Source organism: Berghia stephanieae, chromosome 2 (genome assembly GCF_034508935.2).
Source record: "Berghia stephanieae isolate SIO BIC M18660-M18661 chromosome 2, UCSD_Bste_1.3, whole genome shotgun sequence".
Taxonomy (NCBI): Eukaryota; Metazoa; Mollusca; class Gastropoda; order Nudibranchia; family Aeolidiidae; genus Berghia; species Berghia stephanieae.
The window spans coordinates 47417773-47437772 of record NC_088361.1 but is presented as its reverse complement, the minus strand read 5'-3'; the positions used below and the strand labels follow the sequence as shown (position 1 = coordinate 47437772).

Sequence of the window (20000 nt, the reverse complement as noted above, 5' to 3'; positions counted from 1 at the left end):
CTCAAAGCGTTAAGATGTCGGGATGACTCGGACCCTAGGAAGTGACTTAATGCGTTGAAATGATTAAAATATTATTTAATGTATTTCTTTGCAATAAAGAGAATTGTAGTTTTTCTTCACCAAAACGTATAAAAGGAACTACGTTGACGTCACTCAGCTGTTTGTTTTTTTTTTAATACAGGCTGTTGGTTGAGTAGTTCTCACTAAATTTATTCATCAGACTATTGATGATATGCGTTAAGGTATAATACTCACAACATCCGCCAGCGGGATACAACGAACAAACATACATAACTATGTGGTAGCCTTGAACGTTTATAGTCTGATATAATCTAGTGATACTTATTCACTGGCAGGCAGTCTAAAATAATAACAAAGTGCTGAGTGACGTAATCTTGGTTCTTTCTGTAAACGTTAAAGGTTTCATAAAACTTTTATGTACATTTGCTAAGTTATAAGTGGCTGGCGAAATAAATGAACGATTTTGGAGCGCATATTATATTAGCATCGGTTATTTCGTTGAAATGCGCTATATAAAAGTTATTGGATTTTTTAAAAAATCTTAATTCTTCAACAAGAATTATGAAATTACTTATCCAAAACTATTTATCTCGCCTAAGGTGTTATTCTCCACCACCATATCCTGGTTCGTCTGCCTGGTCCTGACACTGACTAACGTCCTTCCAGACCACCCAGGTGAATGGGGATATTTGGCCCGCACGGACACCAATGTGGACGCACTCAAGAACGCTCAATGGTTTAGACTTCCCTATCCAGGTAAGGGACATCATTTCACATCGATAACTTTGTTCATTGCAATTTATGGGATTGATTTAACACTGTTGTAATAAACAATATTTGCATTGGGTTGGGAGTATTTTCAATACAAAATGGGCCCATAACAATTTGGGTTGTCAGACCTGCAAATAAGTACACGTTGGTCATTTAATACATCGAATGAAACGTGCACATATTTACGGGTCTGATAACCCAATTCCTTATGAGCTCATTGTTGTCTCAAATAATTTTCAAACAAATGACGCAAAATATTGTCCATTACAAAAGTGTTAAACTATGCCCATAAGTGCGTTTGCATGTCAGACCTGCATATATGTACACGTCGATCTAAAGCCACAAAAGAATACTACTACATATAATTTCATCAGTTAATTATCGCATAAATCTGCATTTTAAAATACTAGATAGATCAAAAACCAAAAAAGACATTGATGTAAAAAAAAAAACAAAAAACAAGATTGATTAACCATGTACTATTACCATTCTCACTGCCTCCCCCCTCCTCCTCCCCCCCCCCCCCCCCCCTTCCCCCCCCCCCCCCCCCCCCCTGTTCCCTCATCCCCAGGCCAATGGGGAGCCCCCAGGGTATCCCTGAGTGGAGTCCTCGGGATGATTGCAGGATGCGTGGCCTCCATGATAGAGTCTGTAGGAGATTACTATGCCTGTGCTAGACTGTGTGACGTCACTGCTCCTCCTGCTAGTGCCATCTGTAGAGGTTGTTTTATAGCTGTTCTGTCGTACTCTGGGTTTGAGAATTTTTATTTTGCCAAGATGAGGGTCATTTAAATCGGTCGATATTTGAAGGACGAGTTTTCTGGCCAAATTTAGAATATGGGATTTTCCAGAGTACGGCAGTGTTTGGTGTCAGTGTTGTGTATGATGTTGTTATTGTTGATATATTGTTATGTTGTTTTTACTTTAGTTGTTAAGGTGATTGTTGTTGATGTGTGTTAAGTCGCGTTGTTGTTGATGTAAATGTTGAATTCAATTATATGTAAATAATAGTCGTCCTGATGTAAATATTGTTGTTATGTTTTATCGTAATGATGATGATGATGATGATGATGATGATGATGATGATGATGATGATGATGATGATGATGATGATGATGATAATCAAAATCAATTGTTTTCCATTTTTTACAATTTTTTTCCTCTCTAAATGTTGGTGATAGATTGCCTGTACCAGGGCCGATAACTCGGTGTCTGGTGTTATAAATTTAATAACTCGATTATCTCCCTTACTACTTCAGGAATCGGGACTGAGGGAATCACGTGCCTTTTAGCTGGAGTGTGGGGGGCAGGCGGTGGAAATACGTCATTGAGCCAGAATATTGGAGCTATAGGGATAACCAAGGTAAACACACAGTGTGTTTGTCTGTGAGTGTGCGCGGGCGCGTGTGTGTTTGTGTGGTACTAAAATGAATAAAAGAGGAACGAAAGCGACGTCACTCAGCTCTTTGTTATTGTTTTAAAATGAAAAAACAAACAAACTGGGTCCTCTTTCATTGCAATTGTAAACCCACTCTTCCAGAGGACTGGACACATACCTTGTGAAATGAATCTCCTGTTGCCTAAATGGCATATTATGTCTATATTTGCAGGTCGTCAATAATGATCATCCATCTTCGCTCTTATACATCTCCGAATCCTAAGAATCTGTCTATACATCCTGCTACTGAAATAGTTATGCCACCTCTATATAACCTATTCATTATTAGTACTCCGACGGACTGATTACATACACACTCCCATGGATTGTGGAACCAAAATAGTAGAGGGTGTGACGTCACGACTTTCTTTCTCTATTGAGATTGGACCGTAGCTATCGTTAACTTATAGCCTGGCACTAGAACCCTCGAGGACTTATATTTTGACGTCATTTTTTTTTTAGGTTTGTGTAGCTCCTGGTGAATTGTCGTTAGTCGAGCTCAAGGAAAGAAGTGGTTTTATTGGTTGAACTATTGAATACAACTGTTTTCTTTTGTGGCCAAAGTCTAGTCTTTTGCGTCATTTTTTGGTTAATGTCAGGCTATAAGTTTACGATGACTACGGTTTAACAACACTCTTTGAAGATTTGTATGTCATTAATTGTTATTTTCAGGTGGGTAGCCGCGTCGTCATTCAGTGTGTCGGTGTTATCATGATTGTCCTTGGGTGTCTGGGAAAAATTGGAGGCTTTTTTGTCATGGTGCCGACCCCGATTATCGGCGGTCTTTACTTTGTCACCTCTGGTGAGTGTTGATTATATATAATATTTCATAAAGTTCTCGGTTTGTTACCAGTTCCCATTACAATAGGATTCAGTAGTCTGGTGTCACGTCCGCCCAGCAACAAGCAGCTTGGTTCTAAACAAAGAAAATCGGTATTTTATATTCTTCATGCTAGCTATAAGTTTTTCCAATGACATGTGATCAGAATGTATGAAAGTCAAAGCATGATCAGATTTATAATGTTTTTCTCCTCTGGATACACTTTTATGCTCGTCGGAGAAGTTTTAAATAAGAGCGTCCGCCATTGTTCAGATAGTTTAGAACCAGTTACTAAGTTACTATGTGTCATTTACGAGAGAAGTGACGTCACGACTGTTGGAGCCTGTTGTTATGCCCTTTAAAAAAAGACAACATACTAAAAATAAAAATCCCGCCCTTTTAAAGGCAATCTATAAAAATAAATGACCTTCAACTTGTCCAAAAAAAACCTTCACATCTGGGACTTCCTGAAGAGTTCCTTTGAAGTCCCAGGTTTGAATTTTCTTTTTTAAAAGATGGTATTTTTGGTATTTGGCATCCGTCAGTCTGGGGAGAGGCAATGGAGTTTTTGTTTTTGGTTGAATGACTGCGCCTGCTGCTGTGTCTGAACAGGCTGAATTTGGGAGCGGTAGATCCTTTTGCCGTTGCTGCAGGAGAACCTACGTCAGGCTTCGTATGAAACTGCCATCAATGCTGCCCTCTATCGTCTTCTTTGTCTTATGATAAACACCAATAAAATTCTTTTTATTAATTCCCCCGGGAACTTTAGCTTGAGGGTCTATTCCAAGGGAAATCTTGAATATCCCAGACGTTAGCCGCACTGCATGCATGCAACGCCACAAATGTGCTAGACTTGCTCAAGGTTACGCACAGCTGATATCTGGTATCTGATATTTGTATATGATGTGTACTTTGCTAATGTTTGATTCATTATTACATACCTGTATAATACAATTCTCTTTATTTATTCCCCCGGAGAACTTTATATTCAGGGTCTATTCCATGGGAAGACTGGAATAACACAGACGTTAGCCGCACTGCATGCAAGCCACAAATGAGCTAGACTTGCTCAATGATACACAAACGGCGCGGCGCGTTGTCAATCTTTGTATATTTCGAGTACGAGGCGAAGACCCTACCAAAGGGCCACGCCGTCACAAAACCCGACTGATACATTGGGTTACATTTTATGACTTACCCTTGGGGATTTTAAGATTCTTTTCTTGTTGTCGTTTTTTGTTGTTGTCGTTGTCGTTGTTGTTGTTGTTGTCGTTGTTACTGTTGTCCAATTCCAGGCATGATCACAGCCGTAGGAATTTCCAGCCTTCAGCAAGTCGACTTGAATTCTACCAGGAACCTTTTCATATTCGGTTTCTCCCTCTTTTTTGGTCTGTCCTTTCCAAGATGGATTGCCAGTCACCCTCTAGACGTCGGTAAGAGATACTAATATTATTTTAATAGATCAGATCACTTTTTTAATGGTGAGATAACAAGGGATGTCTTTGTATGGGGCAATTGTTTCGATATGTAATCCGAATTGATTATTGAAGGGATTAACATGTTCATATTGGTATCAAATATCTGATACGAAAGTGCCTGAAGCAGAGCTCGAACCCGGAACCTACAATGCAATGCCTTAACCACTCGGCGACTTACATAAAAGAGTATTCAAAGGTCAATGGACCTACTCAACACTTATTTATGATATGATTTGATTTGATATGATATGATTTTATATGATATCATATGATATAAATGCTTTTATGGTCTAATTCACTCCCTTGATCAGTGACTGAGTAAAAATGTGCAGGGCCGAATCATTTGGGACTATTGTCTCTGTTTAGTAGATTATTGTTTGAGTTGTCGTGTTGTGTAATTTGTGATTTTTAAAAGCACCGTTTCCTTTTGCGGCTATGTGGTCTTGTGGTATGACACTCGCGTTCGGATCGTAAGGTCCTGGGTTCGAGCTTATCCAAACAAGGGATCACCTGAGCTCGAGCCCTTCATGTCTTGTGCAATGACGTAGAAGTTAGAGGTCATGTAGTAGTTGTTCCAAGTGACTATACAGTGTGTTCCTGATGCTTGGATTTGGTGGGAGGAGTGTGCATCTCAGGTCTTCAAGACGTTGACATTAAAGTCAGGTGTTGTGTTACTGTTTCATTGGGGTGTTGACATAAGGGGTAGGAAGGTGACGTGTCTTTTGTAATTTTGCTTAAATGGCTGTTAAAAAATGATGTTGTGCTGGTGTCTTCTGAGCTCTATCAGTCTTAACAGGAGTGGCCATGTGGGTAAACATACATCTACCCGCGGTGCTCATTTCCCAACTGTTCATCCATTCTTATTTGTTTTGATTGTTTCGCTGTGTCTATGGACACTAGTAGAATCAACAAGATCCATCCATCATTATTTTCTGCTTTAACCCCAGGAAATGCCACAATGGATCACGTTTTGACAGTCCTCATCGGCACCTCCATGTTGACTGGAGGGATCGTCGCCTGTATTTTGGACAATACTATTCCCGGTATGTCCTGTAGGGAAGAAATATGTGATGTCATCAAACTGGTTCCTATTTCATTGGAAGTGTAAAATCACCCTACCGCGGGGGGGGGGGGGGGGGAACTGGAGACATATGTTGTATAAATGCATTTCCGGTGTCAGATAAGATACGATGAACTTTATTTATCCATTTCTGGAAATTTGCATTGGGTATTGCCATTGACTAATGAATTTCTGAAAATAATTAAGCAAATACCTCCCCAATTCTCTCTCTCTCTCTCTCTCTCTCTCTCTCTCTCTCTCTCTCTCTCTCTCTCTCTCTCTCTCTCTTTCTCTCGCTCTCTCTCTCTATCTATCTATCTATCTATCTGTCTGTCTGTCTATCTATTTATCTATCTCTCTTTCTCTCTCAGTCTTTCTTTCTGTTTCATTTACTCACTCCCACACACACACACACACACACATACACACACACACACACACACACTCACACACAGAGAGACAAACAAACAAATGTTCTTCTTCTCTCGAATCACACTAATTCCATACCTCTTTATTCTCTGTAATCACGTATAATATTATTATTCACACCCACTGTTCACCCATCGACACTGTTCTTGATCTCCATCTTAATTCCGCTTCGAGAAAGTCTCCTTATTTTCGTGTCATATTTTCCAGTCTATCTATCTATCTATCTATCTATCTATCTATCTATCTATCTATCTATCTATCTATCTATCTATCTATCTATATATATATATATATATATATATATATATATATATATATATATATATGTGTGTGTGTGTGTGGGTGTGTGTGTGTGTGCTTTTCGTCAATAAAGAATATCAATTCTAGCTCTTTTATGTCCCTTAATTCTAAGAATCTGCCTGTACATCCTGCTACTGAAATAGTTATGCTACCTTCAGCAACCTACTCGTTATTAGTAGTCCGAATGACTGGTTACATATACATTCCCAAGAGTTATGGGTTTCGTATCGAAAGGTACTGGGTTCGAGCCTCGTTCGGCGCATAGTTGAGTCACATTCTCTCACCGTACTCAGGTGTAAAATGAGTACCTGGCCGTTAACAGCGTTGTTTTTATCCGAAAAAAAAAAATTTTGTAATATCGCCTAACAGGGGTCATCTAACCTCCTACAGTTTATGTTTTGCAGTTGGCCGGGGACCCCCTGTAAAGCACTTTGAGTACGTTTAGTAAATATTGCACTATATAAAAGCTTAATTTTTTTTAAGGTCCTGGGTTCACGTCCCGATCTGAGCGGGCGCATAGTTGAATCCTTGGAAAAGGCTCTTTTTACACATTCTTTCACTGGTATGAGTACCTGGCGGTTAACAGCTTTGTCTCAAAAAAGTGTTATTTTTTAGAGAATCTATGTTCCTTAACATATTGTGTGTGACGGTATCTGATAATGTCGTGTAGAAGGGAGTAATGTGTGTGTGTGTGTGTGTGTGTGTGTGTGTTATATCACTTATGTAACTAGTGCCTGGTCATCCAATCTGTTACCTTCTACATTGTATATCCGACCAGGAACCCGGAAGGAAAGAGGTTTGATGCAATCGAGTATTCAAGAATCGACTAAAGTATCGGTATCGAACGACTCTGTGTATGATTTACCATTTTTACGCCCACTCTTGAAAAAACTCAAATGCTTAAGGTAAAACATCCAACTAACCATTCAAAGTACCTTTTTAATTTCACTTAACAAATGGTTTATTTGTGTACTAATCATAAACAATTCCCAAGCTCCTTCGTTTGAAAAAGCCGCCTGGCGACCTTTAGACTGTGCACAAGGAACACCTTCAAAGTTTCAAAATTATAGTTCAAGAATCGTATCGCTATAGTATTGAAATGGGTTTATATATATATATATATATATATATATTTATATATATATATATATATATATATATATAACTGGACGGCTGCTACACCCGTATGTTGTGGATGGCCTTCAATGTAAGCTGGAAAGAGCACATATCAAATGAAGAAGACTGAGACTTGCGGGGCACTGCTGGAGACACAAGGAGGAGATTGTAAGCAGTCTTGTGCTATGGGAACCACCTGAAAGAACCAGAAGCAGAGGCAGGCAAAATAAAACTTACATTGACTGTCTGCTAGATGACACAGGAATGGACAACACCCGGGAGCTGCGTACGCTTATGGACAGGACAGAATGGCGAAGACTTGTGGCTCATGTTGGGCGCCCCTAGGGGCGGCCTAAGTAAGTAAAGTAAGTAATTTATATATATATATATATAAAGTTATAAAATAATAACCACGAATTATAAGTGCTTTACTTTAAAGGAGCGGTAAATATATGTAAATATAGAACTATTGTTGATGTTGTTTTTGTTTGTAAAAAGGAAGAAAATGGGATAGTTAAAAGTTCTAGAATTACAATAAAGCATCCAAGAAAAGGGAAGACAAAGGGGAATTGGTTCAAATAAGAAACAGGTGTAGATTCCAAAAGCACTCTATCAAAGTACTTAGTTTGAGATCACTAAAAGTCTCATCCAGACACAAGCACAGGTCCCCGCTAAGAGGAACACACTCAAATGTTTTACAAATCATATATAATATAAAGAAAGCATAATACAGTGCATAACAGAGAGATGATTTACAATGAAAAAAAGATCATCTCCCAAAACTAACTATACATTCGACTGTTTCCCTCATTGTTGACTTCTTGAGTATTCTTTCATGCCACTAGGGCAATCTACGAGAAATGTGTGTGAACGTTATTGTCGTTTATGATTGTGTGTTGTTTCATACTTCCTCTGATTCTTTCGTGTCGAGATTATTATGGTGGTTTGTAATGAACAATCAGGGTTGCAAGATTCAATTTGTAGAAAAGTGCCAAATTATCTGAAAATATACCAAACTTATCAAGACATCACTTAATCTGCTAAAGTCCACATACAAGTGGAGAAAACTTAATTTTTTACTCCTGTGGCTATGACTAAGTGTATTGGATTATTACAAATCACTTCTTGTCTTTCTAGGTTAAGGGTAAACATTTCTTTAGCTTGTGAAGTGAAATTTGATTTATCTCTAAAATATGTTTCAGAATAATGCCAGAATGCCAAACCCAATAATGCCGTACACTTGAAAAACCCATATTTAAAAATTTGGCCAGAAAACTTCGCGAAGTCCCAGGTTTTAGAGTTTTGCCAAGATGAGGGTAATTTAAATCGATCGATATGTGAAGGACGAGTTTTCTGGTCAAATTTTTAAATATGGGGTTTTCAAGAGTACGGCATATATCCGTGTCAATGCTTTGGAATATAGCGTCCAAAACGCCAAATTAGCAACCCTGATAACTCTGGTCACAACCCACACAAAAGAGCTAAAATGATATCCAACAGGCTCTTTTTTATTTATCATTACAGGGTCAATTGACCTATTCAACCCTTATATGGCATTATGACATGGCATGATATGATATGGTATGATACGATATTCTCTTTTTCATCCTCAGTTATCTCCCGTTCTGTCAATCTTCTCCCAAAGACAACGAGGAGGAAAAGAAATACACCGTAATGACCCCTGTCAACAACCACGTGACCAAAACAAAGGATGTCGGTGATGAGAGAACGGATAGCAATTCCACTTCAATCGAAATTATCTTTTCTTGATATCTTATCGCCTGTTCAAAATTTAAAAAAATTATTATGGAGCAGGCACCAGCGTAAGATAAAGATCTGAACAAGTGTGTGTATGAATGGTGCCAGACAAAACAAGAAAGAAAAATAGAAGAAAAAAAATCCCCAAAAATAAGTCTACCTCGACTGGAGAGGTAGACTGATTTTTTGGGATGGTTTTTTTTAAATGCTATTTTTCTTTCTTGCTTTGTCTGTCACCTTTCTTACACACTTGTTCAGATCTATATCTTATCGCCTGTTCACTTAGAAATACGACGCAAAATATTACCATTACAGGAATGTCCAAACAGGCCCATGAATAAAAAAAAAAAAAAAACAACCCAAAAAACCACATTCTGCCACAACATCAATAGATAAAACGAAGATGACGTCACTCTGTTCTTTGTTATTGTTTTATGCCATCCACGTTCACTAAACTTTATTAACCAGATTATAAACATTCATGGTTACATATAGTTTTGTGTGTTGGTCCGTTATACTTCCGGATGGCAATGTTGTGAGTTTCTTAGCCAAGCGCATACTATCTATAGATACTGTTGTGAAAACTGTTCACTATTCTGCCGTACTTTGTAAAAAACAGATATTTAAAGATATTGTGTAAAACTGTATGTGAATGATACAATGCAAGCTATATGAGACTGTAATTATAAACTATTGTATAAGGCATTTAAAGGAGAGAGAGAGAGAGAGAGAGAGAGAGAGAGAGAGAGAGAGAGAGAGGGGGGGGGGGGAGACAGAGTGGCCATTTGGTAAGAGAGAATGAAGATAACAGAATGTTATGTGATATGAAGGCTTCAGGAACCAACTGTTTTACTTAAATTAAAGTTGATCTTTATAGTACAAAAATCGAGTTTATTGTAATTATTCCTAATCTACATCAGATACCATCACCTAGGCATTCCATGAAAGAATACAGATAACCCATCAAATAGGATGCCTGATGTCAACAGGAATCACCCATGTTGACCAATGTGAGCAGTTGGCGGTTAATTATCTTGTCCTAGAATAAATAAAAGCCGAAATGCCTGAAGCAGGGCTCGAACCCGGGACCTTCCGGATTACAGGGCAATGCTTCAACCACTGAGCCATTTTACCCATGATTACATTCCATTATCAGATTTATATATAGCTTAATGTCTCGTCCTACATGGTCCGTGTTCCTGGTGACTTTTGACACATTTCAAGGCTTTTTAAGGGGTCGCGTGTATCAGCGATACGGTCTTTGCTTCGTACCCAAAAGGTACGAGTTAGATCACCCGCCGATGCGCTGTGTGGCCTTGAGCAAGTCACCTCGCCCTAGCTCAATTGGCGGCGCTGCACTACGGCTGCCGCCAGGGTTATTCCAGTCTTTCCTTGGAATAGGCCCTAGAGACACATTTCCCCTATGGGATGAATATAGGGAATTTAATTTAATTTATTTTATTTTGCAGAATGGAGTCAAAATCATTGCATATAAACCTCAATAAGAACTATGGTCTCCTAGCGCACACTGACATATAACCCACATTAACAACTATGGTCTCCTATCGCACACTGAAATATAACCCACATTAACAAATATGGTCTCTTAGCGCACACTGCTGACACATAACCCACTTTAACAACTATGGTCTCCTAGCCCACATTGACATATAAACCACATCGAGAACTATGGTCTCCTAACGCACACTGACACATAACCCACTTTAACAACTATGGCCTCCTAGCCCACATTGACATATAAACCACATCGAGAACTATGGTCTCCTAACGCACACTGACACATAACCCACATTAAAAACTATGGTTTCCTAGCGCACAGTGACATAAAACCCATATAGTGAGCTATGGTCTCCTAGCGCACACTGACATATAACCCACATTAACAACTATGGTCCTTTAGCGCACACTGACACACAACTCACAAAAACAACTATGGTCTCCTAGCGCACACTGACATATAACCCACATAGAGAACTATGGTCTCCTATCGCACACTGACATATAACCCACATAGAGAACTATGGTCTCCTAGCGCACACTGACATATAACCCACATAGAGAACTATGGTATCCTATCGCACACTGACATATAACCCACATAGAGAACTATGGTATCCTATCGCACACTGACATATAACCCACATAGAGAACTATGGTCTCCTATCGCACACTGATATATAACCCACATAGAGAACTATGGTCTCCTATCGCACACTGACATATAACCCACATAGAGAACTATGGTCTCCTATCGCACACTGATATATAACCCACATAGAGAACTATGGTATCCTAGCGCACACTGACATATAACCCACATAGAGAACTATGGTCTCCTATCGCACACTGATATATAACCCACATAGAGAACTATGGTCTCCTAGCGCACACTGACATATAACCCACATAGAGAACTATGGTATCCTAGCGCACACTGACATATAACCCACATAGAGAACTATGGTCTCCTATCGCACACTGATATATAACCCACATAGAGAACTATGGTCTCCTAGCGCACACTGACATATAACCCACATAGAGAACTATGGTCTCTTAGCGCACACTGACATATAAACCACATTAACAACTATGGTCTCCTAGGGCACACTGACATATAACCCACGTTAATAACTATGGCTTCCCATTGCACACTGACATATAACCCATATTAATAACTATGGTCCTTTAGCGCACACTGACACATAACCCACGTAGAGAACTATGGTCTCCTATGGCACACTGACACATAACCCACGTAGAGAACTATGGTCTCCTAGCGCACACTGACACATAACCCACATCGAGAACTATGGTCTCCTAGCGCACACTGACACATAACCCACATTAAGAACTATGGTCTCCTATCGCACACTGACACATAACCCACATCGAGAACTATGGTCTCCTAGCGCACACTGACACATAACCCACATTAAGAACTATGGTCTCCTATCGCACACTGACACATAACCCACATAAAGAACTATGGTCTCCTATCGCACACTGACACATAACCCAAATCGAGAACTATGGTCTCCTAGCGCACACTGACACATAACCCACATTAAGAACTATGGTCTCCTATCTCACACTGACACATAACCCACATTAAGAACTATGGTCTCCTATCGCATACTGACACATAACCCACATAGAGAACTATGGTCTCCTAGCGGACACTGACAAATAACCCACATCGAGAACTATGGTCTCCGAGCGCATACTGACACATAACCCACATAAAGAACTATGGTCTCCTAGCGCACACTGACACATAACCCACATTAAGAACTATGGTCTCCGAGCGCACACTGACATATAATCCACATTAACAACTATGGTCTCCTATCGCACACTGACATATAACCCACATAGAGAACTATGGTCTCCTAGCGCACACTGACATATAACCCACATAGAGAACTATGGTATCCTATCGCACACTGACATATAACGCACATAGAGAACTATGGTATCCTATCGCACACTGACATATAACCCACATAGAGAACTATGGTCTCCGATCGCACACTGATATATAACCCACATAGAGAACTATGGTCTCCTATCGCACACTGACATATAACCCACATAGAGAACTATGGTCTCCTATCGCACACTGATATATAACCCACATAGAGAACTATGGTATCCTAGCGCACACTGACATATAACCCACATAGAGAACTATGGTCTCCTATTGCACACTGATATATAACCCACATAGAGAACTATGGTCTCCTAGCGCACACTGACATATAACCCACATAGAGAACTATGGTATCCTAGCGCACACTGACATATAACCCACATTAACAACTATGGTCTCCTAGGGCACACTGACACATAACCCACATTAAGAACTATGGCTTCCCATTGCACACTGACATATAACCCATATTAATAACTATGGTCCTTTAGCGCACACTGACACATAACCCACGTAGAGAACTATGGTCTCCTATGGCACACTGACACATAACCCACGTAGAGAACTATGGTCTCCTATGGCACACTGACACATAACCCACGTAGAGAACTATGGTCTCCTAGCGCACACTGACACATAACCCACATCGAGAACTATGGTCTCCTAGCGCACACTGACACATAACCCACATTAAGAACTATGGTCTCCTATCGCACACTGACACATAACCCACATCGAGAACTATGGTCTCCTAGCGCACACTGACACATAACCCACATTAAGAACTATGGTCTCCTATCGCACACTGACACATAACCCACATAAAGAACTATGGTCTCCTATCGCACACTGACACATAACCCACATCGAGAACTATGGTCTCCTAGCGCACACTGATACATAACCCACATTAAGAACTAAGGTCTCCTATCTCACACTGACACATAACCCACATTAACAACTATGGTCTCCTATCGCATACTGACACATAACCCACATAGAGAACTATGGTCTCCTAGCGGACACTGACAAATAACCCACATCGAGAACTATGGTCTCCGAGCGCATACTGACACATAACCCACATAAAGAACTATGGTCTCCTAGCGCACACTGACACATAACCCACATTAAGAACTATGGTCTCCGAGCGCACACTGACATATAATCCACATTAACAACTATGGTCTCCTATCGCACACTGACATATAACCAACATTGAGAACTATGGTCTCCTATCGCACACTGACATATAACCCACATAAAGAACTATGCTCTCCTATCGCACACTGACATATAACCAACATTGAGAACTATGGTCTCCTATCGCACACTGACATATAACCCTCATTAACAAATATGGTCTCCTATCGCACACTGACATATAACCCTCATTAACAAATATGGTCTCCTATCGCACACTGACATATAACCCTCATTAACAAATATGGTCTCCTATCGCACACTGACATATAACCCTCATTAAGAACTATGGTCTCCTAGCGCACACTGACATATAACCCACATCGAGAACTATGGTCTCCTAGCGCACACTGACACATAACCCACATTAAGAACTATTGTTTCCTATCGCACACTGACATATAACCTCATTAAGAACTATATTCTCCTAGCGGACATTGACATATAACCAATATTGAGAACTATGCTCTCCCAGGGCAAACTGACATATAACCCACATAGAGAACTATGGTCTCCTAGCGCACACGGACATATAACCAACATTGAGAACTATGCTCTCCTAGGGCACACTGACATATAACCCACATTAACAACTATGGTCTCCTATCGCACACTGACAGATAACTCACATCGAGAACTATGGACTCCTAGCGCACACTGACACATAAACTCCATTAAGAACTATTGTTTCCTATCGCACACTGACATATAACCCTCATTAAGAACTATGATATCCTAGCGCACACTGACATATAACCCACATTGAGAACTATGGTCTCCTAGCGCACCCTGACAAAGATGCGTCTCTCGCTTTTGGACAGAAACACTTTACTTCATATTTAAACCGGGGGTATCAAGTCGGAGTGAACACAATCACAATAACTGAATTTCAAGTGAGAACGTTTGGAACTACAACAGGTTGAGACCAAAGGAGGTCTAGAAATTTCATGAATACAATTCCATTCTTCCTATTTCATAGTCGATATCCTGCAATCGGTACTTCCCAGCAAAATACCACCCGAAACCCGAAAGCCGAAACTTCGCAAAATGCCAGGTTTGGGAGTTTGGGTTTGTTTTTTTTTCTTTGCCAAGATGACGGTAATTTAAATCGATCGTTATTTGAAATTAAATTAAAAATTAAAATTAAAATTGAGCTTTATATAGCGCAATATCCACTAAATGTGCTGAAACCACTTTACATGGGGTCCCTGGTCAACAGCAACAAAGGGGGGGGGGGGCGAGACACTAAAGATTCAATTTCATTTTATTTGATGAAATATCTTAAACGTCTGTGCACAGTCATAATGTAAATGTTTGGGAAGGATATATTTATGCCTTTACTTAGTTATAAAGACTTTTTGATACTCTTTCACGAAATCAGTCATTCCTTCCCACTGAAACTATAAAATGGGCATGGATTTAACCATAGCATGGGTCCCAAATATGTTATTTTGAGTAGAAAAAAAAACGAAGATGAAGTTCTCATGCTAATTTTTATGCAGACAAATAACATGACAACATTCAACCAAACTCTAATTTAAGCCAACTGGTACAAATTTCATCATTTTTAATGTCGCCCCCCCCCCCCACCCAACCACCCACCCCTTAAATCACTAAATAAATGGCAATGAAAGCGATTTTTTCTGAGTGGTAAAAAATTGGCCTACAAAGAACAGACGTCACGTCACGTCTTGATCTAGCATTTTTATACAGTGTGTCCACAAAGTATTTCCCTGATTTCAAAGACTTATTATACTCTAATCCTTATTTGCATCTTTTCCCCACTATATTCTAGGGTAAAGCCATACATCAGTGTCTATTAGACATGGACCCATAACAAGTTTACCAAAGTCAACATAACTTAAACGACCTCATTTTCCCCTACTTCTATTTCGTAATAGCAACAATGCGACAAAAATCGCTTGGTCGACGGAGTGTGATCAATCTCTCACTATAACGTGTCTTGCAAATTTAGAGTATCCTGTTTTTGGGGGGTTATTTTTTTTTTTGGTTTGTTGTTGTTTTTTGTTTGTTTGTTTTATTTGGGGGGGGGGGGGAGCGGGGGGGGGGGGGGGGAATTGGCTTTTTAGAAGTCGTTTTACTTTAATGGTCTACAAACTGAGTTATGAAAGCTTGATAAGACTTTGACGACTTTGTGTCATGCACTCACATTACACAAAATGATTTGTGTTGCGATTTTGCCATTCCAAAATTTCTTTCTGAGGTAAACATTTTAAGTGTTTTATAGCCTATTTTGGTCAGACTTGATAACAGTTGATGGTTAGGATAGCTCAGTTGGTAGAGCGAAGGGACCAAGATCGATCCCGATATGTTTCATGACTTCACGGTCCACCCAGCATTGATTGGGTAGCTGGGTCAGTTATATCTGTAAGAAATTACTTTGCGATAGACTAGCGTCCTATAAAAAGGGTATCAAGCAATTGCTATTATCCGTATCACGTTATAGAAATCTGGATAAACTCGGGCTGCCTGGACCGAAACTAATACATTTTGATGACAGTATGGAATCGCATAACGATAAAGTTGAATTAGAACGCTATGATCATCATCATCATCATCATCATCATCATCATCATCATCATCATCATCATCATCATCATCATCATCATCATCATCATCATCATTATCATCAATCATTATGATGCAGTATTGTATCAAGCTATTATTGACCGCATAGTGACAATGGGAGCATGTTCTATCTGTACTGTTGTGTCCTTGAGTAAGGCACTGCACACAAATTGCCTACTCGTTTAGTTATAATTGAGTGCTCGGCTAAAAGCACCCGTGACTGTTCTGTCTGTTGTTGTCCAAAACTGATCCTGTACTGATGGCTTGTTTTGTATTAAATCGGTCTTACATGTCTTTCTGGTGAACCATTGTGCAGTTGATGTAGCGTTATATAAAACATTATAAAGCATTACTTGTATATTCCGTATGAAATTCGCATAATTCAGGGACTGACAGGTCAAGTTTTTAGTATGTCAACTAGACAACACCATGCCAACGTCTCATTCTTGCTTCAACCACCATGCTTCAACCATCCAGCAATTCACACGCTACATTTCTTACTATATGTTTTATATTTCAATGTTTTTGCTGACGAAGGGTTTGTACCAGAAACGTCCATTGTCTGTACTGTACTCGAAGCCATTTGTTAGCTACTGTAAATGGTCAACATTGTATTTAAACTATTGAACGGACATTGTATTCTCGTGGTTATTTTCCTTGGATAAGTAATGCTATATTAGAAAATAATAAAAGTGCTAAGACGCACTATTGTGATAAAATACGAGAGTGGTTCTAAACCAGGTGTCATTTATATGGGTCTTAGCTACCTGTATACCATGCTTTCAATCAGAATCTTCATGGTTTTAGCCCAATTCCTCTTAATACAATGAATATGAAGGAAATATATGTATGCAAATTTATTTTCATGCTTTCAACCCGAATTTGCACGGTTTTAGCCTAATTCCCCTACTTCAACACGGGCACTCATATGGTTATTCTAAAGCATGCCGATGCATAATGTTAATTTGTGTAGATATTAGCGTGCTATGTCAACATGACTTGTTTCGTAAAAAATTACCGACTCGGTGGAATGTATAGATAGCATGCGCTTGGCTAAAAAGCTCACAACATTGCCATCCGGAAGTAGAACGGACCAACACGCAAAATATATCCCAATGTGTATCCTTGAACGTTTATAGTCTGGTTAATACAGTTTAGTGAGAATTACTCATAAACGCGGATGGCAAAAAGCAATAACAAAGACCTGAGTGACGTCAACTTCATTCTATCTATAATCATGTGTCGACGTTGAAGACGTATATTCTTCTCTCATCACTTTCGGTCGGAATGTCTATGTTACATGCCATTGCAGAGAGAATGTCAACATAGCATTGCTTTGCGCATGCGTCTTTCTTATCAACTGAGGACATCAATTGTTTGATTAATGATATATCACTAATTCTATTTCAGAAATCTCTTTTAAAATGTTATTATATACCTTTATAAAATAAGAATATAACCAGTAAACTGATTTTGATGAGTTTTATATATATTTTATATTTCTTTTATATTTCTTTGTTTCTATAATAATTTTAGAAAAGTGATTCTCAAATATATAGCGATATCTCATTAACCAACCGATAGATTTCGTCAGTTGATAAGAGAGACGCATGCGCAATGATATGTTGACGTTCTCTTTGTAAAGGGCGTGTGTCTTTGTGTCTTTCAATGGAAGTCTTTTATAATAGTTATTTTGACTTCATTCTTTGGCAAATGGTCACAATGAACAATACGGGAGGCGATTTGTCTCTGGATTAGACCGCAGATCTCAGGAGAGAGAGAGAGAGAGAGAGAGAGAGTGTGTGGGGGGGGGGGGGGGGGGGAGGAACGATAAAAAAGAAAGTAAGAGAAAGAGAGAGAAAAAAACAGAGAGAGAGAGGGAGAGAGAGAGAGAGAGAGAGAGAGAGAGAGAGAGAGAGAGAGAGAAAGGGAAAGAGGGGGAAGGGACGATAAAAAAGAAAGTCAAAGAGAGAGAGGGAGAGAGAGAGAGATAGAGAAAGAGAAGGAGGGAGAGAGAGAGCAGAGAGAGAGAGGGAGAGAGAAGGAGGGAGAGAGAGAGCAGATAGAGAGAGAGAGGGAGAGAGAAGGAGGGAGAGAGAGCAGAGAGAGAGAGAGAGAGAGAGAGAGAAAGAGGGAGAGAGAGGGGAAAGGGACGATAAAAAAGAAAGTCAAAGAGAGAGAAAAGAGAGAGAGAGAGAGAGAGAGAGAGAGAGAGAGAGAGGGAAGAGAGGGAGAGAGAGAGAGAGAGAGAGAGAGAGAGAGAGAGAGAGAGAGAGCGTCAGAAAATTATAATCTGTATGTCTATCATCAGGATTTTGTGGAACATGGTATAGTAGTATAATTTGTTATCTTTGTTGTTGTGGACTGTTGAAGTGATTCCATTGTGTCATAGTTGATAAATTGGCATTTACATCCATGTGGACAGCTGTTATAATATACTTCTCTCCTGTGCGTGGCCTCGGCCGGGTGTTTGGTGAAGGTTTTTTTTTTGTCTCCTCCAGCCACAAGCTTTTTTTTTTTTTTTACATTACCCGCACTTATTTGCAGGTCAGATAACCGAATTCCTAATGGGCTCACTGTTGTAATGGAAATCTCGAAAACTGACGCAAAATATTGTCCATTACGACTATGTTAAACTAGGCCCATAAATCGGTCCGGATGTCAGACCTGCACATAAGGACACGTCGTGGGTAACACATGCGAGGGAGCATTTGGAAAGTGACACTGTTACGCATTCTTTATTTACAGAGGAATATTTCTCAAAACACATGATGTAATAACAGTTTCTGGAGTTTCCCGATAGACAAAATATTATTGGTATTTATTTCAACATCTGCAAAAACATCATGAAGTCGGAGGTTAAGGAAGATCGAGATGAACACACGGGAAGAAACGTCTTGCTATATGGAATCAACGATAACCCTCCATGGTATTTGTGTATGTTTCTCGCTGTTCAGGTTTGTATGTTATAGTTACATTGAATGACATAATCAGTCGGATGGTGAAAAGGTTTGAACTGAAATATTGCCAAGTTTAGTTAGAAGGTCAATTTTTATCCAAAATGAGTTATCATAAATGATTAAATCAACCCTTGTTGTACATCTTCAGGAAATATCAAAGCTTAATTTCACTTCTAAATATTTTTTACAGCTAGTCAAGTTGAAAAAGTATGAAATTTGAGAAAAGCTGCTGGATAACTTTCCCATACATCTGACTATAACTTCATGAAAAATCACCCGATTTACTTCAAATGAAGGTTAAAATGCTCTGGAGAGCATGAAAAAAAATGCAAATCCAAAATTTTCACCTTCCGACTGATTATGTCATGCACTGACATTAAATACAACTAATGGTTGTCTAATAAAAACGTTTATCACATGGATACACTTGAAAACGTTTCCTGTTTCCTGTTGGTTTCCCATTTAATTTGGCGTAAAATTGAGTCATTGTTAAAGGCTGCTGACTCACATTTCCTCATCAAACTCAGGTGCAAAATGAGTACCTGATTGGTAACAGTGTTGCCTCCGTTGATTATTATCTTGCCTTTATGTTAAAAAAATGCA

General features: G+C 39.3%; 2 protein-coding genes across 6 annotated transcripts in view; both read left to right on the top strand.

Annotated features, from left to right (window-relative positions):
* The window catches only part of LOC144963671 (solute carrier family 23 member 1-like), a 27610-nt gene extending 17534 nt beyond the window's left edge, over positions 1-10076 (top strand). For 2 of the 5 annotated variants that reach the window (XM_078897626.1, XM_078897625.1), the window contains exons 8-15: positions 621-777; positions 1364-1513; positions 2052-2155; positions 2903-3032; positions 4346-4483; positions 5476-5571; positions 7096-7222; positions 9047-10076. In XM_078897626.1, coding sequence (XP_078753752.1) covers positions 621-777; positions 1364-1513; positions 2052-2155; positions 2903-3032; positions 4346-4483; positions 5476-5571; positions 7096-7222; positions 9047-9203 — 1059 coding nt within the window. In that variant the 3' untranslated portion in view covers positions 9204-10076. The remainder of the gene's footprint in view (positions 1-620; positions 778-1363; positions 1514-2051; positions 2156-2902; positions 3033-4345; positions 4484-5475; positions 5572-7095; positions 7223-9046) is intronic. The other 3 variants (XM_078897629.1, XM_078897628.1, XM_078897627.1) reach the window with 2 other exon arrangements.
* Positions 10077-19283: 9207 nt separating this feature from the next.
* LOC144963950 (solute carrier family 23 member 2-like) overlaps positions 19284-20000 on the top strand; it is a 37998-nt gene continuing 37281 nt past the window's right edge. The window contains exon 1 of the mRNA XM_078897893.1: positions 19284-19394. Coding sequence (XP_078754019.1) covers positions 19284-19394 — 111 coding nt within the window. The remainder of the gene's footprint in view (positions 19395-20000) is intronic.